Raw genomic sequence first — 24,586 nt, forward strand, 5'->3', positions numbered from 1 at the left:
CATTAAAACATTAAAAACAGCAATTACATTCAATAAATACACTACAATAGTCAGTCGTCCCACTAAATTTGATGTTCATCATCCTCCATCCATATCTTGGGGTGTTGGCTCACTCATCGAATGCCTGTCTCCATAACCACGTCTTCACCTGCTTCCTGAATGTCAGGATAGAAGGGGCGGTTCTGATCTCCGGTGGGAGAGAGTTCCAGAGTCGAGGGGCCACCACCGAGAAGGCCCTGTCCCTCGTCCCCACCAGACGCGCTTGCGAGGCCGGTGGGACCGAGAGCAGGGCCTCTCCAGACGATCTTAATAATCTTGATGGTTCATAGGGGAGAATACGTTCGGAGAGGTAAACAGGGCCGGAGTCGTTTAGGGCTTTATAGGTTAACACCAGCACTTTGAATTGTGCTGGTGTTAAAGAGAAGAGCTCTTTGCCCCACCCCAGTCATTCCACAGATATATAAACCCATATTCCTAATTCCAACAGACCTCACTACCTCTGAGGATGCTTGCCATAGATGCAGGCGAAACGTCAGGAGAAAATGCCTCTAGAACATGGCCATATAGCCCGAAAAAACCCACAAGAACCTAGTGATTCCAGCCATGAAAGCCTTCGACAATACAGTTGGAGCATTCTTTAGCTTTTCCCTTTTTTGGTATGTGGATATAAGTGGATTTTTTCCCAGTCAGACGGTCATTCTTGTGTTTTCCATATTTGCTGGCATATGGCATGCATCACCTTGACAATATAGGAGCCCCCGATGGCGCAGTGGGTTAAACCCCTGGGCCGGCAGGACTGAAGATCGAAAGGTCACAGGTCCGAATCAGGGGAGAGGCAGATGAGCTCCCTCTATCAGCTCCAGCTCCTCATGCGGGGACATGAGAGAAGCCTCCCACAAGGATGATAAAACATCAAATCATCCGGGCGTCCCCTGGGCAACGTCCTTGCAGACGGCCAATTCTCTCACACCAGAAGCGATTTGTAGTTTCTCAGGTTGCTCCTGACACGGAAAAAAAAAACCCTTGACAGCATCCTCTCAAGATTTTAAAATGGATTTTGAAAGTGATGGACATTATGAATATGGATCTCCTCGCCCAAAAACTTACACAGAACAACTTGCAAAATCAGAGAACAGACTGGGAGAAATTTAGGGACTTCATAAAAAAGGAAAATACAGGAATACATATAAAAAGGAATTAAAGGAAACTCAAGGACCTAGAAAAAGAGGCCAAAAGAACTTTAAACATAAATGGTTTTTCAGCAAGGTTGAACCTGGAAGCAAACTCCCTATGTAATTTAAACATATATTTCTTCATCTACTGTTCCTCTTTTTTTCCCTCCCCCCTCTTTCCCTTCCTTACTTCCCCATTTTTCCTACTTTCTCTGCACTGTTCCCCCACTTTCAGTGCAACCTTCTTTAATAATTTATCTTTTATTTTTTTATTACCTAATTTGCAATAAAAATCATTTAATTTTTTTTTAAACAGTTCAGCTGGGATCCCGTCGTCTCCTGCTGCCGTGTTATTAGCAATGCTTCTTAAGGCCCATTCAACCTCACTCCTCAGGATGTCTGGTTCTAATTCACTCACCACACCATCAAAACTATCCTCAATATTAATATCCTTCCTATATAGATCTTCTGTATAGTTGAGCCACCTCCTCTTGATCTCTTCAGCTACTTTTAGGTCGTTGCCATCTTTGTTTTTTATCATGCCCATTTCCACCTGAAGTTTATCTCCCATGTTTCTAATTTTCTGGAAGAGGTGTCTTGTCCTTCCTATTCTGTGGTCTTTTTCCACTTCCGTGCATTGCTTGGTATCCTTGAAGTGACTGGCTTGACTCTGAAGGAGCTGGGGGTGATGACGGTCGACAGGGAGCTCTGGCATGGGCTGGTCCATGAGGCACGAAGAGTCTGAAGCAACTGAACGAATAAACAACAACAACAACAACAACTTATTTCCCCAAGGGACTCAGGGCCACTCACAACATAAAAGGCAAATATTCAATGCCATAAAAATACAATAATATATTTTTAAAAATCAGATAGTGAAAGTCCAGTGGAATTGAATGGCTTCTGTACAGCATGCTTTTCCTTGTTGTTTATTAATTCAGTCGCTTCCGACTCTTCTTGACCTCATGGACCAAGCCACGGCAGAGCTCCTTGTCGGCTGTGGCCATCTTCATCTCCTTCAAGGTCAAGCCAGTCATTTTAAGGATAACATCCATCCATCTTGCCCTTGGCCGGCCCCTCTTCCTTTTTCCTTTGATGTTCCCAGCATCCTTATCTTCTCCAAGCTTTCCTGTCTTCTCATTATGTGGTACTTTTTCTTTGCCTCTGATATCCTTACCTCCAGTGAGCAGCAGGACATTATTTCCTGGAGTATGGACTGGTTTAATCTTCTTGTGATCTAAGGCATTCTCAGAATTTTCCTCCAACACCATAGTTCAAAAGTGTCTATCTTCCTTAGCTCAGCCTTCCTTATGGTCCAGTTCTCGCATTAATAGGTTACTATAGGGGATACCATTGCTTTAACTATGCAGATATTTGTTGCCAGTGTGATGTCGCTACTCTTAACTATTTTATTGAAATTGGTCATTGTTCTCCTCCCAAGAAGTAAACATCTGATTTCCTGGCTGCAGTCTGTGTCTGCAGTATTATTTGCACTTCGAAATAAAAGTCTGTCACTTCCTCCACGTTTTCTCCCTCTATTTGCCAGTTATCAGTCCGTCTGGTTGCCATAATCTTGGTTTTTTTATGTTTAACTGCAACATTCAAAAACCATACAAATCACACAAGAAACAATAATAACAAGTTAAAACAATATAAATACGTAGAAAATACATAACCAAAACACTTTACACTGTATTGTTTATTAATATAGTTGCTTTGCATAGTTTATCAACTCATCATTGTTGTTTAAATTGTATTTTTGAGTACAGTGATACAATGGATCTAACTGTTATCTTCCAGGTTAGGTACATGCAGCTTTTCATTTAGAATAACTTCCTTTTGAACAAGATCCATGTGGCATATAGATAGATAGATAGATAGATAGATAGATAGAGGTGCAGGTTTATTTTAAAGGATAAGAGTAGCAGTAAAACCAGTAGTAAATATGGTGCAATTTTACATGTCTTTTGTCAGGAAATTGAGATAAAGCAATCATAACTCAAACGGCTGTATCTCCTCTTCGCGTCCTTCAAAGTAACTGTGTTCTTAAAGGCAGAAGGTTTCGTAAATCACTTCAAAGAGACTCCAAAAGTCTGCTTCCAAAAAGAGCTGTTCGTTTTGCTTTATTTACAAAGTATATACAGCACAACCTTAAAAGCATGTCTGATCTCGGTCATATCATAGCAAAAGAACTACACACTTTCGTCTTCTCTTCCATTTGATATTGGAAACTATGTAGCTTGCATTCCTTCAGTGTTACTCCCCTCTATTGCATTAACTCACAAACTATTGTAACTTCTCTTCACATGCAGTTTAAACTAAATGCTGTTGTCACTCAAACATTAAAAACACTGACATCTTTTCTCAGGAGGAAGACCCAGTATGCTTTTACATCTGGTTAGTAGATAGAAGTTTCTCAGTTAGATTATGCAGACCAATCCTTCATGTGTACTTAAAAAGAGGCCCACTGTGATCAATAGGACTCCCTTTCAGATTGGAATCTCTTTTTGTAGTGGAATAAACATTACATAGGGGTGAATCTGGATAAGTTATAGGGAATAAACCGTGCTCTGGAATGCAAGGAGTGAATGTATGGCCCTGAACTTTTGTTATCTCTTCTTACCTTGCAATGAAAGTCTTTTCCAAAGGCAGCCCATTCCAGACCTATTTCATGCTTAGCTGATAAGGATTCATTCTCATTTGTTTTGTTTTCTTAAAAATCTTCATTACACTCCAATGTTTTCATTTTGTTGTCAGGGAAATTGAAGACTTGAATGGGGCTAGATCTACCATTAGGGTAGGTCAGAAAGGGCAAAAAAATAAATAAAGTCATGCGTTGCAATGGAGTGAATGGAACAAATTGTTTAATGGTTGTATGTATGTTGTGAAAAAGAATGAGTGGAATTGATATAAAACATTGTGATACAAGACAAAATTTTGGATCTTGATGGATCTAGTTCTGGCTACACTGTTCCTAAGGTCTTGCTGTCTGACCTTGAGTAATGCCTCTATTTGAAAGGAAAATAAAATAATAAAATGTTTTACTATTCTTATTTTTTGATATACAGACTATGAAATCTTTCACAGTTTAAAGTACTAAAATTATAAAAGAACAATCTTAGAAAACACAAATAGTCCTAATATCCAAGAGAGGGGTTTTGTGTATGAAGGGGAAAGGAGACATTGCTTTATTATAGAAGCAATTTATTGCAGAAGCTTATTTTTAACTGTTTGGGGTGTTGCGGTTTAAAGGCTTCAGTAGGTTTACAGGCTGGTTTGTTGCTCCACAAACCTTAGTGGCTGCATGGACAACCAAAGCACAGAAATGGAAAGCTTTTGAAAAACTGCCATTTTAGTATATTAAAAGGGAAGGGAAACTTATTTAAAAAGTCAGTCACCATAAGCATTCTGGAAAGGCAGAGTGCTTAAAAAATAAACTAGAAAAAATGTAGTCCAGTGGAACATGGGGGCTGCATGCATTTTCTTTATTGTCTACAGTTGTAAATTTTGCATAATATACCTGTATTTACTTGCGCCATTGAATCTAATGCACACCTCAATTTTCAAAACCCTGAAATCAAAAAAAGTATTCGCTGGCAAATGTAATGTGCAGCGCCAAAAAGTGCACTCTTTGTAATTTGGATTAAAAAGGTGAGAATTACAGTGGCTGCATGCCTATAATTTCTTATTTAAAAATAAAAGTGTTAACACACCAAAGCTTTCACAATTGAAAAGAAAACCTTGGGGTGCATCTATGCTATAGAATGAATCCACTTTAACTTTAATAGGAGCTCCTGAAGATAGTTGCCCCTTTTGCTTTGGCTTAGCACTAAGATTACCTCCATTATGTGAATCTAATGTGCACCCTAAATTTGGGAAGGTAATTTAGCCAAAAAGGTGAGCATTAGATTTGAGTGAATACAGTAAAACAGCAGGCCTGCACAACATATGGTTTGCCTGACTGCCCATCGATACTTGAAAAAATTGCCACAAATTCTGAAGAAAATGCTAGGGAACTGAGGGCACTTTGTTACCAATAAGGCCGAGGGAAGAAAGTTGTGCAAGAAGTTAATATGTGATCTTGAAGTGAAAAAGAAATTTCTGTTAGGAATGAACGGGCTGTGTGATAGGGCAGCAAAGACTAGAAAAGAGAGGACAAGATCATGTGCAAGGATCTGTCCAGTCTTCTTAACTGCTATGTATCCAGTCTGTTTAAACACTTGTGCGAGAGGGCACTTTGTATGTTGTAGGCCATATAATTTCCTTGCAGTGTTTGGAAAGCTTGGCATATTTCAACTACCCCTTTTGTTTCCAACAACTTTGGGTTTCAATCAAGTTGATACAATATTTACATTTTTTTCACTAGATGTGTTCTGACATTCACTTATTATAGGTTTTATTTAAACAATGTGCTATATATTGTAATGCTTTACTAAGCATCTCATACAATTAAATTCATATCACTGTTGAAATATGAAAGTTTTGTAATCTGTTGTTGTTTGCTTGTAATAATAAACAGAGAAAAATTGAACTAGTCCACTCAAAATAATGTTACAAAAGCATGAAACTGTAAACAAGATTTTAAGTTACATAACTCTTACTAAAGTATAGCTTTATTGCTGCTATTTATAGAACACTTGCAACTGGTACTTCTAAATCATAGGGCAAATGATCCTCTTCCACATTAATCACAAGGAATGGTGAGGTTCGGGAGAAATATCAATTTTATGCTATAAATGGGTATTTTGCCGTATTTGTCCATTCCGTCAAAGCAACAGAGTCTTGTGGCATCATAAAGCTACGATGTGTTTAAATGCTAAATTGTATAGCTACTATCTGTCAGACTGATAGTGGTGGGTAGGATAGGGAGGACGAATTAAATTAGCATGGACTTTCATTGATTTCAGATGTACTGTTTGGAGTATAGTATTAATGACACTGATATGTAAGCAATTATACAGTTAGGGAATCTGCGACAAAGTGTAATAGGACATGGAATGGTACAAACTGTGACAATGGTCATAGCTCATCAGAGTTGTATAAAATGAAACAGGTCTCTCAAGCAAATCTTGGAAGCGTGAAAACAGTACAGCCTGCTTATCCAAAAGTATGTTGCCTTGAAGTAGGAAATTTTCTGGAGAAAAATCCTTGTTACATATGTCAACTGATGTGACTTGTCTATTAATAAAGCATGCAATGTATCAAGAAACCAAACCATTATCTCTGTTTATAATGTTTGCTTCTGCATTGGAATTTGTGAGTACATCTCAATTCAGCTATTTCTTGGTGCCTGGCCACAGATACGTAAAGAAACACCTTGCCTCAGTATTTATCTTTATATCAAAAAACTGAATGTGATTTATTTTTTCCTTTTTCAGTTTACAAAAAATACTGTAAAATAAAATGAAACTTTATAAAGTATTGATGTTACTAACTTAGTATTTAGTTATGCAGCTGCATTCATGATTAAATGTTTACAACCCATTCTGCTTACTAGCATATTAAATATGATTCCATGTATGTATTCTGATTTCTATAAAGCACTAATTTGTATGCCAGTTTTGCTGATATCTCTCTCCACCCCCCCATCCCCCAAATCTGTAGGTTTTATTCTAAAAAATAAAAGTTCATTTTCCAAGCTTGAGGCTGCTCATCTTTGTGTTACCATCATGCATTGCGATGGTTGAATGTTTGACTTGGTGTCCTCAAGCCATATGGGGTAACAGTGAAACCTGATATCAAATATACTATGTCCGTTGAACATATGCTCTGGAATATGTCCCAGAATGTCTTGCAGTTTGGAGGAGTTATTGGCAACAGAGTGGGCATTGTTCAGACACAAAGACAAAAATTGCAGTAGAAAATTTGAAAGCTACTGGGAGATTGTGAGGCTTCCAATAATTACTCTATATACTCATGTATAAGTTTAGAACTTTTAGTCAGCACCCCACCCTCTCAAAAAAACCCTGAGTCGGCTTACAAACGGACAAGTATTATTATTATACATAAACTTATCAAAAAAAGAATTAATCCCAGTCTCTGAATAGAGTGGTGAGAGGCAAGAGCTTAGTCTATCCTGGGAGGATCTTTAAAAAAGCACTGATCCATTCAAATCTCTTCACCATGGTGCCATTACGGACCTATTGAATGCCTGGTGGTGGCAGTCAGAAGTGGCTGGCCCCAAGTTAGCATTGGTATTTTCCAATCTCAGTGGAATGACCATCGACTCATCCATGGGTCATATCAAAACCCATAATTTTCGCCCCAAAACCTGCCCTCGTCTTGTACATGAGGTTGACTTACACATTGATATATACGTAAACTTTTACAGGGTAGCAAAACCTTATGCCAAATACAAAAACATTCAACTACATATTTAGACATACTGCATAATTAATATGCTTTTATATACTTTTCTCTCCTGGCTTGAAGAGAAGTGCTCCACAACACTTAGCAAATCTCCTGTGTGTGTGATTAACCAAAATCTTTTTCACTGTGCCCAAATATTTCTACTTGATTTTCAAGTAAACCTTGCATGCTGTGTTTGTAACAGCGTGAATGTTCGTTGCCATGGTAATAATTGTGACCTCACAAGTGGAACATAACTCCACTGCCAGGTTCAGTAGAAGGAAGCGTGGTCTGAAGAAGAAAGAAGTCTCCTTTTCAAAACAATCACAATGAGCAAGTGTGGCAAAAAGCAGCATGCAAGAATTAATATAAGGTAGCCGTTGTGTATTTAGTTATGATTAAAACATATTTCTGCACTACAGGCATGACTCGCATTAACAGGAATGGCTGATAAACTGAAAAATAAGCAAGCACATGCATAGATCTTCACAGGATTGGCGGAGGAGAAGATATGTATGTAATAAAAGAGTTCTTGCCCACAGTTTGTCCCAATGAACAGTATGATTGATGTTTAAAATCAAGATGCCATTTATATTCATTCCTTGGGAGGCAGGATAACTTTCTGGGAAATGCAGAATAATTAACTGTAACTAGTATGTGGAAGCTTTTTCATGCCAGGAGTAGGTGGTCCAAATATATATATATAAACTCATTGTACTGGGATCCATCTACCTTTCTTATACAAAGTTTCCTTTGTTGAAGGGCCATATACATCTGAATGGTTTCTTACAGTCCCTGATCCCTCCAAGCCCATCAATTCAAATATTTTTGGGAGTCAGTTTTGGATTCCAGGACATAATGCCCTGAAGTTAACAAACTTGGACATTGCCTCTTGTTTTCCCAAATAGCAGTGCAGTCTGCTTAAGTTCAGAGGGGACAGATATGATATTTAATGATGGGATTATGATCCTTAGATATTCAGATGACAGTGTGAAAATGTTCTAAAGTATGCTTTAAAACAATATGGGGGAAACTACAAGGAACAGGGCTTAGCTGAAAAGGTCTGGAATGTGGAAATTCCCTAGTCAATGAATTTATTAGATGAATTGGGATCAAGATTTTCCAAGCATTATGAACTTGAGTACCAGCTACTCAATAGACCCCCCCCCCCAGTAGTATATAATAGCGTATAATAGATTTTAGCAAACCAATGTGGCTAACAGACTTCTAAACAAGGTGAATATTGACATTTTTCATAAATGTATTATATATTCCGTTGACACCTATCTGTTGCTTTGATCTTTAAAACCACCAAAGAACAGGTCTGGCACTCTGAATGATAACACAAAACAGTTTGTGGGTGAAAAAAAAGGCCAATTTTCAATACACATTTGCATTCAAATTGCTCTGCAGTGTCACCATTACATTGTAATAGAGATTCCTTGTGTTACAAGGGATCCAGATAGCAATCCGTAAGGCTTTCCTTTAAAAAAAATCCCCTCCCATTTTCTGAATTACTTCAATATCCCACTAGTAGAGCCATGAAAGATATTTTTCTCCTTACATCAAGGGTACCAGTTGGGTTTTAACTTATGTTGGAATTTGATGTTACAAATTCAGTTTCCCTTATACAAAATTCCAAAATATTTCAAAATATTCCAAAAGTGCCCACGTGGGTGGCTGAAATAGTGATACCCTTGCTTTCTGATGGTTCAGTGTAACAAAACTTGATTTCAAGCACAAAATTATTTAAAAGGGTGTATGAAATTACTTTCAGACGGGGTGTATAATGTATATATGAAACATAAATGAATTCCATGTTTAGACCTGGGTCTCATCTAAAAGATATCTCATTATGCATATGCAAATAGTTCCAGATCTAAACAAATTCAAAACCTCAAAATACTTTTGGACCTAAGTATTTTGGATAAGGGATCATCAACCTATGTGGTATTCTCTATTGCAAAATATGAAATGGGGGGGGGGGGATGTTGAAGCAATATATGTGAAATGCTTTATACAGACTTTTCTCTTTCATTAGTTTCCTCTCTGTCTTCCCCACCCCCACCCCCACCCCGGCTTCTCTCTATTTTTCTTTTGTTTTTAGACAAATGACCATGGAAACAGGTGAATCACAACAAGATGGCAGTACAGGAGACTGTGTTGCCGAAAGTGATTCTGCTGATATACAGTCTCCACCTGGCCAAAATCAGATGTCCACTATAGCTCAGGTAATTTGAAATGTTTTGTTTATTCGAAAAACCCTACCTAATAGGACATTGCAGATAATATTATTCCTGCTTGCAGGGTTACAATCATACAGATGGTATGGTTTCCTGGAGCAAGATTGTACATTGACCATGGAATCTTCTCTATCTTTGAAACACCCGCACCATTCACTCTAATAGATCCACAGATATTATTTAAGTGCAACAGGATAATCTGAGGTATACTTTCATTGGCATTTTGGAATAAAAGGTGGGAAGATGTGAAAGAAATCATGTCAATAGGCCTTATCCTCCTTAAGAGCATATGTAGTTTTGCATCAGCAATTTGAAACTTAAAATGGCAAGAATATTTATTTTCAAGTTGGAGCTCCAGTCCCAACTGGGTTTGGTAGGTGTTATTAAATTTTGATTAAGCTCTCTAGTTATACCAGCCTTCCAAGACCCAGTACCCTCAAGCAGTGCTGAATGACAACTGTAGTAGTAGCTATTCATGTACATAAATTATTATTATTATTATTATTATGTTTATGTTTATTTATACCTCACTTTTTCTCTCCACAAGGAAACCTGATGGACATGGTCTCTGTCATTGCTGAAGATTAGCAGAGCTCTTTTAAGTGGCTGCTCTCATACTTAATCTACCTTAGAACATATTTGACATGGGAAGCTTTCTTGTGAGATTATGAGCATTGACTTTATAGAGCAAATATCCATCATATGTGTTTCTTTTCAATATCAGTTTAATTCTTGTGTCCTGTTGAACAAAAGAAGGTCAGTTGGGCTGATATATAGCGAGACAATTCAATTACTACCTTCTTGACCCACTCCTTATAATTACCTCTTCCTCTAATCTGAAGGAAAGACTGGTTTTTCTGCATAAGAATTTCTTGTATATAGAATCATTCATTCTTAGGTGGCAGCACACACTTCAGTTTGGGATACACTTATTACTATGTCCTTGTAACATCTTGGGACCTTGGCACAATGCAGAGGCTAAGCACTTTATGTGGCATAAAGACTCAGTTTAAAATGTCTAGTGAACATGTTGAGGGAGAATTGCACAAGATACTGTTCAATTCAGTCCCAAGGTAACAACGTGAAGGTAAATATAGAATTTTTCCAACCATTGGAAAGATTATTGAAATAATGTACATAGAACATTTTAAACGTGGCCTATTAAAGTTTTAAGTGATTTCAGTGGGACTCCGATTTATCTCCCTTAGTCTGTTGATCCAGAATATGACATATTGCTTGTGGGGGCACATGAGCCACAAGCAGCCATTTATTGCAGTTCAACAACATCTGGAGGGCTCCATGTTTCCCATCCATGTTTCCACTGGTTTTGGGGCATTGTGTGCACTTATGCACACAACTGACCGAAGATGCTTTTGAGTGACTGCCCAAAGCTGCCCATCCCTTTTATAAAGAGTATAAGGTTATTGCCCTGTTCCTCTCTTGAAGTAGCAGTATTGCATATGGACCCAAGTGTTGAGACATGTGAAGCCTCTGAGGATGAGGACAAGGATTTTCTGGTTGAGCCTGGTGTTTCTGTGGGGAAAGGAAAAGTGTTTTTTGAGATGGTGGAAATGTTTTGGGTAGATCTGTTGTTGGAGAAACAGACAGTGATACTCATGAGAATCAACCAGGGATTGACTCTGAAAATAACATGGAGGAAACAGGAGGGTTACAGATAACCCATTGTTTACAGATCAGGTGGGATAGTATGAAACAGAGACAAATCCAGCATTCCCAGAGACTGAAAGATAAACAAAGGGAACTCAGGTGTGAGAAAGAGTGATGTCATGGGCCAGAGGGAGTATTCTTAAGAAATTGGAGTCAGTGTTTGGTGGGGAGATCAGCATTGGCTTTCACGTGTCAAGTTGCCTGTCCTGGGAGCTCTGAGTTAGGAGTTCTGTTCTTGGGTCTGTATCCTGTTTTCCTATTTAAGTTCCATGCCTCCTTTTTGGATTACAAATCTTGTTTCAAGTTTCAAGATTTTGGGATTATAGTCAAGTTCATGTATCATGCTTTTAACCCTTGGGATATAATTCTAGTTTAGGTGCAACAACCCTTGGATTATACTTTCTCACTTCTGTTTTAAGTAGTTTTTGGAATTCCTATTCAGAGCTGGCCATTGCTTTTTGTTAAGCTTCTAGGTCATGGATGTATTTTGAAACTGTTTATATATTAGATACTATTTTCTTAATAAACTTACTATTCTTGTTCATCTGTGTGGTGCAAAAGGGCTCAAGTAGGCAGCTGGGCTACAACACCAACTTTACTTTAAACCATTTGGTCCCCAATCTTCACTTTTTGGCACATGAGGGCCCTCCAGAGCATCACCAAAACTCCTAACACTCCCGCAGTTTTTTCCCCATTTGGGTCAGCTTTTGGGTAATTATTTTCCGTCCAGAGCTCCTGACTTCCCCACCCCAGTTTTTCCCCATTTGAGTCAGTTTTTGGGTAATTATTTGCCCTCGCCCCAAATGACCAAAATAACATTCACTCACCTCCCAAATATTTACAATATCCCCAAAGTAAAATTTTTGAGAACTGACCAAAAATGGTGAAAATGGTTAAAAACAACAACAACATGGAAATGATATGTTATTTCCAGTGTAGCTTTCAGGTGTGGAGGGAAAATTCTCCCCACATCATATGCTGATTGTCATACCTGCTCTAATATGTGTAGTGGTGTTTACTTAAATATAGTTTCCAGCAAATATAAAATCCTGAGCATAAAGCTGGAGTTGCAGAATACCTTTATACCTGCATGCCTATTTATTTGCAATAAACTTTATCTAAAAGAAGCTGGTTCTCTCTGTGTCTGATAGTTTCTTGAAATATTCTGTTCCATGCTAAAAAACTTTATTTTCCAATTTGCTAAAATTGTCTTGCAAGCCATCTGCTTTCAGTAATAGAGAATCTGTGTAAGCACTCAAATGCCAGTGCTGTAGTTAGTTCTCCTCCTTATTGACGTCAGCATTTCCAGAACTGCTGCTATCTTCACATGACTAATTCAGCAAACATTTGTGAATGCGGAGAAAGGTTTAGTTATCTAGGTAGTAGAAAAAGGTGTAGGTTTTGCAGTGCTGCAATTTTTAAGATAGAAAGAAGCAAATATATTCCTCAGATATTTTTGACAAGTTTAAATACTTTCAAAAGAGAGAGGTAATCTAAATTCTGAAATAAATATAATGTTGGAAAGAGATCTAGGGTCCTTTGGAGTCAGTTTCTAAATTTTCAAATAATTACATTTAAGTTAGACTAGAATGCAGTCAGCTATTTTATTAATTTGAAAAATGTATTTTTAGAATACCTTGTTTTTAATGTAATGGCCATCTTGTCACCAATCTACTTTGTCTTATACCATATATAGATTGACATCTAAAAACATAATCATTGCCAGTGTAATAAAAAAATTATGTATAAATAATTGCTTAGAACAATAATATATAATAGCTATTTGGCTTCAATTGATGAAATATTGACTTAAAATAGAGAATATTTTGTTTCATGTTGCAATTAAATAATGGCTATTCAAGCTGCCCTTTGCTTGTGTTCTGCCTTCTGTTCTTCTATAAAATAAGCATACGACCATTGACTTGTGAAATCCCTTAGGATTCAGTTATTTCCTATGCTATTTAATCTGCATGAAACCACTGAGAGAGGTCTTCTGGAGTTTTGGGGTGAAGTGTCCTTGGTATGCTGATGACAATCAGTTCTACTATTCCTTTCCACCTAATTCCAAGGAAGCTGTTCCTCTGCTAAACTGGTGCCTAGCAACTGTAATGGACTGGATGAGGGCAAACAATAGCTTAATCCTGACAAGACAGAGGTATCAGTTAGTTGAAAAAAGATCTGGAAATAGGGACTCAGCTTGTGTTAGATGTGGTTACACAAGTTTGCAATTTGGGGATACTTCTGGATGTGGAGCTGCCTTAGAAACATGCTCAGAAACTTAAGTTGGCCCAAAGAAGTACACTCAGGTAGTTAACTGAGGCTGACTATAGGGAGCACACAACTCCCTTGTTGCAACTGCTCCATTGATTACCCTTCCATTTCTAGACACAAATTGGTGTGTTGGTTTTGATGTTCCGGGCTCTATATAGCTTGGTTCCAGGTTATTTGAAGGATTGTATCATCCTGTATGAGCCCTGTAGAGTTCTAAGATCATCTGAAGAAGCCCTTCTCTCTTTTCCACCACTTGCAGGCTCATTTGGTGGCAACAAGGGAAAGGCCCTTCTCGGTGGGTGTTCCCAGACTTTGGGGCTCCCTCCCTAAAGAGGCCAGGATGACCTCTTCCTTGCCATCCTTCTGCTGTCCAGTCAAAATATTTTTTGTGCCACCAGCCTTTCATAAACTGACAAGGTTGGCCTTTTAATGCTGTTTTAAAGATTTTATTTGATATTTATATTTAGCATGCATTGTTTAAAACAACACTGTAACAAAATTTGAAAAAAATGTTTCTGGTTTGAAAGTGTTATTTCCTATTTAATTGTGCAGTACTTACTTTGAAAGTAGTTGTTATACTCCAGAAACTTCATTTTTGTGGCTGTCTCAAACTATGTTGAGTTGGTTGAGACTCAATGAGATATTCATTGAAAAATTATAGCAAAAAGTATTGCAAGATGTCCTGCAAATTTTGCAGTTTAATAAACCTTTTCCGTGTTTTTATGATGGAACTAATTAGGAAATGACATTTATAAGCCAGAAACAAAAACTTTGTTACATAGTGTAGTTTGTTCACCATCATGAGTCCCATTCATGGGAGAAAGGTGGAATACAAACGATGATGACAATGAAAGTAATAACAACAATAGCAACAGCAGGGTATAACTATCGTTGCGTTCGTTTTGGTAGAAGTAGGCAATCTAGTTGTACTGTTGAGCCCCCCTCCCCCCCCCCCCCCTTCTACACAGATTGCATCTTTCATTTCAAGCAATGTGTTGATGTTATATTCTGAATTGAGAAGCACAAGTATGAATGATCCTCAGAAAACTGCGTTTTGTATTTCAAAAGTGACAGATTACTACTACATCTGGGTTGTTTTTTTGCCAGCACTGATGTCAGGGCACATACATTGACTAATGTCTTCACACTGTTTCTCACGAATGTCATAGGTTTCCGTGGCAGGATCAACAACAGGAAGAGGATCTCCCTCAGTAACTGTAGTTCAATTGCCTTCTGGTCAAACTGTCCATGTACAAGGAGTGATTCAAACCACCCAGCCTTCAGTTATTCAGTCACCACAGTTGCAATCTGTTCAGGTTAGTAGTGTCCCTTTGTTTTGCATTAGGTTTTGCTTAACTTTCACTTGCATCTTGGACTTCTCATTTTTGTGCAAATAGTGGACAGGAGAACTTCTATGTACTTAATATGACAAGTTGACTGCTGACCGATTAATATTTTGCTTTTGTTACCAATGAATAACAGGCAACGTTGGCGATATTTTAGGGGAAGGAGCTGGTAACCATATCTGAACATACCTTGCCTAAGATAACCCTATGAAATTAATGGGGTCCCCATAAATCAGATGGTGACTTGAAAACACACACAGACACTTACTGGATGTACCATATTAATGCCATTCAGCTGTTTACAATTTTAATTACTCTTTACTTCCAGACAGATTTATTTATTTATTTATTTATTTATTTATTTTGTATCAAAAGCATTACAGAAATTAGTATAAAACTGATAAAAATAGAAGGTGCACAAGCAGCTAAATATCTTTTGACCAAAAATGGGCAACAGCAATGGCATTGTCTGTAGTCTCCAACAATTCCTCCTCTGTACATGAGGCAGGGCATAGTGGACAAGCATACAGAGGTGGAGTTGTCTGTTCGGCTCCACAGTCACACAAGGGGGAGGATTCTTTTAGGTAGTGCCATTTTGCCAGGTTGTCTTTTGATCTGCCCACTCTGCTTCTGAGTCTATTTCAGGACTTCCAAGTTGCCCGTTCTTGGTTTGCCCCTGGAGGAAGACCCTCGCGGGGGGGGGGGGGCATCCAGTTGGGATTTTCTGGTTTAGCTGCCGAGAGGGATACCCTTGCTGTTGCTGGGGGGACGCCAAGAGGAGTGGTAGTTCTCATAAAGCTTTTCCTTGATTTGAGTCTGCTGGGAGGAGGCTGATAGCCATGTAGTGGATGGCTTTCACAGTGTTCAACCTTATTTCTCTCACATTTAGCAGCAACTTCCTGTCGCACATCAGGGGGGGGGGGGGCAATGCCAGCTAGGTTGTAGAGTTTATCAGCAGGTGTAGGTTTAAGACATCCTGTGATTATTCTGCATGTTTTGTTCAATGCTATGTTCACCTGTTTTGCGTGGGCAGACTTATGCCAAACAGGACAGCCAGATTATCACATATAAAAGATGGCTCCGTTATGTAAGGCTCTTTCCCCATTAAGCAAGACCGCAATACTGCAAGGTCATCCACATAGGGTGGGGATATACGTGTGTTGTGAAATTGTACGTATAATAAACATTGCCTTTGCTTTCCTTGGACGCTGAGAGAATGTGACCGTCTTATTCCCCCTTTGTTCCTTTCTTCCATGCATGGTATGAAATGTCCACATGGAGATTGCTTTCTCTTTCTCTGTTCCTCGTGTAGAGGCATTTGCTACTGTTAATATGTTTCTTTAAGTATCCAGGGCAATCTGCACAAACTTCTCTTGTGTTATTTACTTTTCTCATTCCATGCCATTTGTACTCACTGTGCTCCTTCTGTATTTTGTGCAACATCTTGCAAGTAGCACCAAATATTAGATACTTTTTCTGTTAATGAAAATGAATATTACTGTATATATTTATGTTCGATATTGTTTAGTGGTAAGAATGGAAAGACACACTATGGGTAGAACTTGGCAGCTATATTGAACTCTCTAATTTTGCAGCCATGACTTTGTTTCAGATTAAGAGCCAAAATAACTGCTGTTTATGGTTTACAAAGCAATGGCATATTGTAAAATACTTTTATCACAATTCCATGAAGCAGATTGTTAGTATTACATTTTGTGCAGTGTGAATTTTGTGTTTTGCATATGTTGACAACATTGCAAAATCCTAGACCACTGACCTAGTACAGTTGCAATTCACTGGTTGTGTAGTAACCTACTATTGATTATAGATGTCTACTATAACTTCAGTGCTTATGTGCTATTTTAGGTAGGATCAGCTACAAGTGCAGATGAATCTACAGAATCAGATGTTGTAATTGATTCTCAGAAGAGGAGGGAGATCCTTTCAAGGAGGCCTTCGTATCGGTAAGAATGATTATTACTGTTATTGATAGTTGTAGTAATAATAATGTTTTTATATTTAAAACATCTCATTACTTCATTTCATTGTCCATTTCTTTAAATGTGTATATTTTTATCAGAAAAATTCTGAATGAACTTTCTTCTGATGCACCTGGTGTCACGAAGATTGAAGAAGCAAAGCCAGAGGAAGAAGGAACAGCATCTGGTATCCCTGCCATGGCAGTGCCAACCAGCCTTTACCAGACCAGCACTGGACAATACAGTATGTACTTTGTAACATTTGAGAGAGTACTTAACTATTGTTTATGAAAGCAAAATGGAGAGTAAAACCCACCATAAAGTACAGATATTGAGGCATGGGAAAGAGAAAAAGGAAAATTCATCATTGAAACCAGAGACAGTTGCCTTCTCTCTTTTAGAGGAAATGTACAGGGGTTCAGTTTGGCAATGCAATAAATAAATGCATTGTTCTAAAGTGGGTTTACAGAGCAGGCATGGGCAAACCCAGGCCCATGGGTCGTACACAGCCCTTTGGGCTCTATGTCCTAGCCCCTGTCTGCTTTGGCCCTCCTTTCAGTATGTGGACACAGCAGCCCGCTGAATCCCCAGGCTGAGAGGAGGGCTGAGGCAGAGACACGCTGCTGCCAAGTACTCTTTGGAGAATGCTTGGCAGTGGCATGCTTGTCTCCCTCCTCTGGGACTGGGAAAGCCAGGCCTTTGCCTTCTCAGGGCTCAGAGAAGAGCTGGGGAGATAAACACGCTGCTGCTGACAATTCTTGACAGTGGTGTGTTTGTCTCCCTTCCCTGGTCCCAGAGAAGGTGAACTGATGGCTTCCCGGGGCTCAGAGAAGAGCCACAGAGATAAACATGCCACTTTCAAGTGTGCTTAACAGTGGCATGTTTGTCCCCCTCCTCTAAGCTCGGGGAAGCTGGGCCACTGCTGGAGAGATTTCTAGCAACAACCTGTCTCCTCCTCCAGCCACTACCTCCCCAGGCTGGAAGGAGAGCAGGGGAAGAATAGGCTGTTGTCGAGAGCTCTCTCTTGGTAAGGGATGTCTCCTCCTCCTCTGTTAAGCCTGGGAACTCTGCAGGCCTCCACATCCTCAGCCTGGAAGGAGAGCAGAGGGAAGGACAGGTGTTGCCGAGAGAGAGCTCTTGGTCCAAGGAAGGGAGCCACGAGCTGAAATGGCTCAGCTGCCATTTCAGCCAGTGCCTTCCTGCTTTGCCATTCTCTCAGCAGAAGGAGGGGATCATCCCCTCTTTCTACCAAGGGAATAGCCTGAGCCAGGAAGGCAGGCAGTGTCTGGAAGTGCTGTGGAGCCCTTTAAAACGCTACCTCCCTCTTCCTTCTCCTGGCATAAGGTTGGGGTGAGTAGCCCAAACCTTTTACTGGAAGGACAGATAACCCCTTCCGCCCACTTTTCATTGCTCTGCTTTGGGCTGGAGAGTGGAGGTTCCATGGGATGCATAAAGCCCACAAGTCCTAATTCCATATGCATCAAAATCTGAGGTCCTCTCCCTAATCTTCAAAAATTATTGACTTTTAAAAAGTTGCATACGCTGTTTTGTTTTTGACGTGTGTGTTGCATATATAGCAACCCTAGCTGAGGCTGCCTCTCTTTCCCCTCTTTAAGACCTAAACAGAAATTCCTTTCATCCTGTAGGTCTCACAATACTATATACGTATGGTGGTACATCGTAATTTAATTCTTACACCTGATTTCCTAAGGCATAGTGGCACATTTCAAAAGTCACACTGAAATGCCTAATATTCTCAATGTCATTGTAATTGTAGAAATTGTATTTTATATTTTGTATTGGTTACTGTATTCTTATATATTTTTTGTATTTTATTGCGTTGTTGTGTGTGTCTGTGTTTTATTTTATTGTGATTGTTGCTTGGGCTTGGCCTCATGTAAGCCGCCCCGAGTCCCCATTGGGAGAGATGGTGGCTAGGTATAAATAAAGATGATGATGATGATGATGATGATGATTATTATTATTATGCTCTTTGGGTATGATTTCAAACACTCATGCTTTTGGTGTCTAACAAAGCTGGTTTTTTTTTTGTTCAGTTGCTATAGCCCAGGGTGGAGCAATCCAGATTTCTAACCCAACTTCTGATGGCGTCCAGGGGTTGCAGACCTTAACAATGACAAATTCAGGAGCTCCTCAGCCTGGTGCTACGATTGTACAATATGCAGCTCAAACACCTGATGGCACACAACAGTTCTTTGTACCTGGGAGTCAAGTTGTTGTCCAAGGTGTGTTCCTTTTTCTTATGTTTTGTTTTAGATGGGATAATTCCCTTAAAATGTATCCTTGTCTAAAACATTCATACCTCACTTGTTTATGCCTTAAATTGATTTCTTGGATTTAATGAAGTGGTTTCCAAATCATTATTAAATAACTACATGGGTAAAAGCAACCAATACATAAGTCACTTAAAGTTTTAAAGAATGAAAAGACTCGATTGATTTGCCCAAAGGACATCTCTATGTTTCTTCTGTACTATGAGGGGGATGTTACATAAATGGAGTGGAACCACTGAAATAGCCCTGTCACCCATCATCTGCTTTGTGATCCATTACCTGCTTCATTTTTTCCTCTTCATTGAGACAGAAGAGTGTGTTTAAAACAGTTTGTAGAGTTTAGGGAAGGTCTTATAGAGAAAAATATTTTAGTTTATAAAGATTTTATTTCTGTTTCAATGGTTATGTGAGATTTAAAAAATGACAAGGTATGCAAGTTTTATTTCTGTTTTATAGTACTTTGTGTAGAATGTAATAGTAGAAGGTTCTACTTTTAGGCAGATAATATTTTATGTAGACATGGCATTGACTTTTAAATGGATATTGCAGAGAGTCTTCGAATGGGGAATGCTGTACCTATGTTTTACATGATTTAAAACTGTTTTAAATTCATTTTATAGACCTAATTATGTAATTTTTAAAAACCCCTTTGTATGTTTAATTATCTTGTCCAAATTTTATTTGAACATGTGCTTTAATCCATCCTGGGTCTCATAGTGTGAGAAAGGAGGGATATAAATATAATAAATTAGATATCATGTGGACAAACACCAGAAAACTCTTAAGTATGCCTTACTAGATTCAGGCGCTACCGTGACTTAAATAATTTCTGGGAAGAAGCCATCATGTCTAAAAATATAACACATGTTGTTAAATGAAGCAGTGGCAACTTACTGTTCCTTTAAAGACTTGCCAGTGCTTCTTTAAATTTGGTACCTTACACTGCATTGTTACTTTTCATGAACTATGTTTCTGCTGTATTAAATTTATTAGTGCATATTATGCCACAGAGTGGTTTTGCTGCCAAAGGCTGATACGGCTGCACCTTTGGAAAATCTTCCAGAAATATTAGGGCCATGAATCTTAGCAATATTGGATGTTAAGTACTGTATGTATACCTCAGTTATGCATAGGGTTACAGGGCATGGTGGCATGGGCATGAACTATCTGTGTCTTAGTTTTACATAGTTTTGGCAATACATTAATAAGTCTCCTGTCAGAATACAGGCTTCTCTGAAGATACTGACTTTGTTTATTTATATGTATAGACATTTATACTCCACCTTCTGGTGCCTACACCCCATTGAAAGCACATCAGAACAAATTTATCCCTTTATTTATTTGCTACATTTTCACCCCACTTTGCATCCAAGGATCTCAAAGTGGTATATACAATTTTCATTTCACAACAATCCCTTGAGATAAGTAGCCCATGATCTTTATGACTGAGTGGAGATTCTGAACTACCATTTCCATGTCCTAGTCCAACGTTTTAACCATTGCAATATCTCAGTCTAAAACCATCATTCTGAAACCACAACACAACATAAAATTATACACTTAGAAAATACAATGAAAAATACCTGTGCAGTATTTTTTCAGTTCAGAGATCAAGAAGTCTACCTGCATCATTGTCTTCATCATTCAAGGGCAAGGCTCACATCCAAGTGTTTGATCTCACACTACCAAAGATCGTATCTACATTCACGTTCGGTGCAAACTGACATGCCCAAGATAACTGGAGAAGTAGATAGCAGATGAGTATCATTAAGAACTAGTGCAACCATCATATCTAAGTCAGAGCAGACAGGGGTATCTTTATATGCAAAACATCTGTTAAAATTGTCATAGTGAGCAATCTGTTATTCTCCTCAATTCTTAACTGGTACTTGCTGTAACAAACCATTTGCTGCCTTGGAATAATTTGATTATTTCTGGATTCGCGATCAGCTGGAAATATATCATAAGACTCCAGTGTGATGCCAATATAAAATAAAATAAAAGCAAAGCAAATGGACTTTTAGAGTTTTTACTTTTATTGTGAAATCTTTCTTTTGAGTCTTTATGTTCAAGGCAGTGTTTCAAATTTCTAGGAATTTCTAGGAAATGTCAGTGCTCTCATTTGAGCAAAGCAAGAATAGAAATAAACCAGCAGTTGTAAACATGTTATCAAATGCCAGTGTATAAACACACTGAAGGCTGAAAAAGTGTGTGGTGACAAATCTGTGTAGCTGGAGATATGTATGAGTGGTGTTACATAGCTTAAGAGTGAGCATTATAGAAGTTGTCTTGAATTCTTAGCATTCTGCAATGATTTCTTTGTGATTAGAGCAAGTGATAAGTATCAATAATTCCTCTATTGGTTATAGAGATATATAATGGTAGTATTGTTAAGCAAATAAAACCCTAACTACCAAATCTCAACACCAGCTGCAAGGTAGTAGTAGTAGTAGTAGTAGTAGTAGCAGTTATACCGGTGGTAGTGGTGATGATGGCAATGATGAAGATGAAGAAGAAAGCTTTCCGTGAGAGTTTAGAATAAATGAATGGGTTTGAGGAAAATAAAGCACTATATAAAACACCATGGTTCCATGATATTATTTCTGAGTCTTTAAAATGAAGTGAAAGATGCTAATAGTCAAGAAATAGTTTCATGGAACCATGGTGTTTTTACCTGGTCAACGTGAGTATATGTCGGGTGTAATTGATAGATGAACCATCACAGAGATTAAAATATTCTGAGAAGGCCCTGCTCTCAGTCCCACCTCCTTGTCAGACACGGTTCGTGGGGACGAGAGACAGGGCATTCTTCGGTAGTGGCCCCTTGTCTATGGAACTCCCTCCCCAGTGATATTCAATCAGCTCCTTCCCTCTTAGCCTTTAGAAAGAAAGTTAAAACAAGGCTAAGGGACCAAGCTTGCGGAGAGTAAATGCAGTGCAATAAATAAATGTGGAATCTGTGCAATGACAGTTGGAATGGCTCTGGATTATGATCATGAATGGTGTGATTTTAATAATGTGATTTTAATAATTGATGTAATAGTTTAGATGTTTCAATTTTTGGTTTGAACCTAAATGCTTATTTAATTGTATATTGTTTTTATGGCATTGAATTATTGCCAATGTGTAAAGCCACTCTGAGTCCCCTTTGGGGTTGGGAAGGACAGAATGCAAATGTGGTAAATAAATAAAATAAATAGATAAATTATATGTATATATATGTATGTGTGTGTGTGTGTATATATATATATATAGAGAGAGAGAGAGAGAGAGAGAGTGCACTTACAATACAATATAAGACATTTCTACTCATGAGTGAGTTTCATTAAGTTCAGTGACTACTGATTTTAGGTAAGCAGGCATATGATTGCAGTATTACATGTATACTTTATAGCCTGATTTTTAAAGATATTTAGACAAATTCATGCAAGATAAGGATAGGATATTAATAACTACTAATCCTGGGGGCTGCATGTATATCCCCAGGATTAGTGATAGCATATCTCTGAATATTTATCTGAAAAACAACTGAAGGAAGACTGTTGTTTTTTTATTTTTCATTTGTATTTTTCCCATAAACATCTGGTTGGCTACTGTAGCAAATAGGACGTTGGACTCAATGGGCATTTGGTCCTAGTTAATTGGACTTTTGTGACCCCTGTGAAAGTCAGGGGTGTCACAGAAATAAACATAGGGATGATTGTAAAGTCTCACTATTGAATAAAGGGTAGATTTTGGACTATTTGTTTTGAAAAGCGTTGGCAGGGGAAAGTTTTTGCCTTTGCTGTAATTGCGTCTGTGGAGCACCTTGATTTATTGTTCTCCTTTGTGTGTGTGTGTGTGTGTGTGTGCTTTTGTTTTGGAGGCTGAGGAAAGCGATGGTGTATAAAAAGCTGGAGTGATTTGTTTGCTAGAAAAGGTTTTTCTCTGGGCTCCTGTTTCAACAAGCTGTTCCAGTGAGAAAGCACATTAATGACGGGGTAGGCTAGTGAGGTCATTATGATGTCAGTGCCGAGGCTCGTAATCCTGCACATGCTTGCTTGTTTGGAACATTTCATGTTCAGCTGGTGGTGGCGGAGGAGCAGACTGTGAGCGGATGCTAGCCATGGCTGTGACGAGAGATGAAACTGGTAGGCAATTTTGTCAGCTCCTTTTCAAAAGAGGAAATTCAGACGGTCGCCTTGTCTCCAGCTCGGCTGCTTAAATCCCATTTACTCCAGTGAGATTTAAGCATCTAACTTCAGAAAGGATTGGAATTGCTGCATTTTGCTGGAACTTCTAGTAACAGCTGTGTTGTTCTGTAGCACTTTGTTGTCTTTCTTCAACTGTGAAATGATTTAATATTTCCTTAGCTGAGGCAGGATTTGGAGGGGATTGGTTAATGATTTCTCTTGCTAGTCTGAGCACTGAAGTTTGCCTTCACTTTGGCAGTAAAAACAAGCAACCTGTTTGCTCTAAAAGCATATGTAAGATATGCATCCTTATCTTTTAGCAAGGGAAATATAGTTGTGGTATATGTTAAATTGTGTAATCAGTCAAATGCAAAAAGAAATCAAACCAAAAGGACCAGCAGATGTTCTGATATTTTATTATTTTGTGCCTCCTGCACATAAAAAATGGTTTGTTCCACAGCTAATAGACTTCAAAAGGCTGACGTCACGAGATTTCCTGGAATCGGGTTTCAGTAATAGGGCTGGAAAACTTAAAACTCTACAAACAGCATACACATTGACGTCAGCTGCAAGTCATGCTGTGATTTAGTCAGTTCCTTTCGGCTTCATCTCGTACTGCTGGCCAATTTTATAGTGTTATTCAATAGCCTGCATTCTGTCGCTTGAGTTAAGTAAATCTGGTTTGCCTGCTTTATTTGTGGTTTATCTAACAATCTCTTCTCTTTTGCTGTGCTTAAAGATCTCAGGCTCATAGGAGCAATGAAGTAGGAACTGTTCGGAAGACGCAAGTAAAGTTTATAATCCTTCTGGTAAGGCACATGCCTTAGAAAGGGGGCAAGGGTGGTGGGGAGACCTCTTCTTTCCTATTATGTAGTTTTTCTGGTTTTGCTTTCCAGTACTCACTAGAAGATTCTTTATTAAATAAGCAATTTCTTGGTGGGATCACAAATCAGAATTTTTTACAGGAGCACCACACTTGTTTTTTATCATAGGGCTTTGGTAGATAACTCCTGTTGATGTTTTATAAATTACTTAGAAAGTGCATGGAAGCTGGATTCATTCTTGGTTTTTGCCTTTTTTGGTTTCTATAGCA

General features: G+C 38.5%; 1 protein-coding gene across 6 annotated transcripts in view; it reads left to right on the top strand.

Annotated features, from left to right (window-relative positions):
* The window catches only part of CREM (cAMP responsive element modulator), a 35,513-nt gene that overhangs the window by 880 nt on the left and 10,047 nt on the right, over window positions 1-24,586 (top strand). The window contains exons 2-7 of one of the 6 annotated variants that reach the window (XM_060782517.2): window positions 7,943-8,033; window positions 9,628-9,751; window positions 14,872-15,018; window positions 16,915-17,012; window positions 17,129-17,271; window positions 19,085-19,273. In XM_060782517.2, the coding sequence (XP_060638500.1) occupies window positions 9,632-9,751; window positions 14,872-15,018; window positions 16,915-17,012; window positions 17,129-17,271; window positions 19,085-19,273 (697 nt within the window). In that variant the 5' untranslated portion in view covers window positions 7,943-8,033; window positions 9,628-9,631. Of the gene's footprint in view, window positions 1-7,942; window positions 8,034-9,627; window positions 9,752-14,871; window positions 15,019-16,914; window positions 17,013-17,128; window positions 17,272-19,084; window positions 19,274-23,222; window positions 23,452-24,017; window positions 24,303-24,586 lie in introns of those variants that run through there. The other 5 variants (XM_060782518.2, XM_060782520.2, XM_067470363.1 and 2 more) reach the window with 5 other exon arrangements.

The sequence above is a fragment of the Anolis sagrei genome, chromosome 6 (assembly GCF_037176765.1).
Source record: "Anolis sagrei isolate rAnoSag1 chromosome 6, rAnoSag1.mat, whole genome shotgun sequence".
Classification (NCBI taxonomy): Eukaryota; Metazoa; Chordata; class Lepidosauria; order Squamata; family Dactyloidae; genus Anolis; species Anolis sagrei.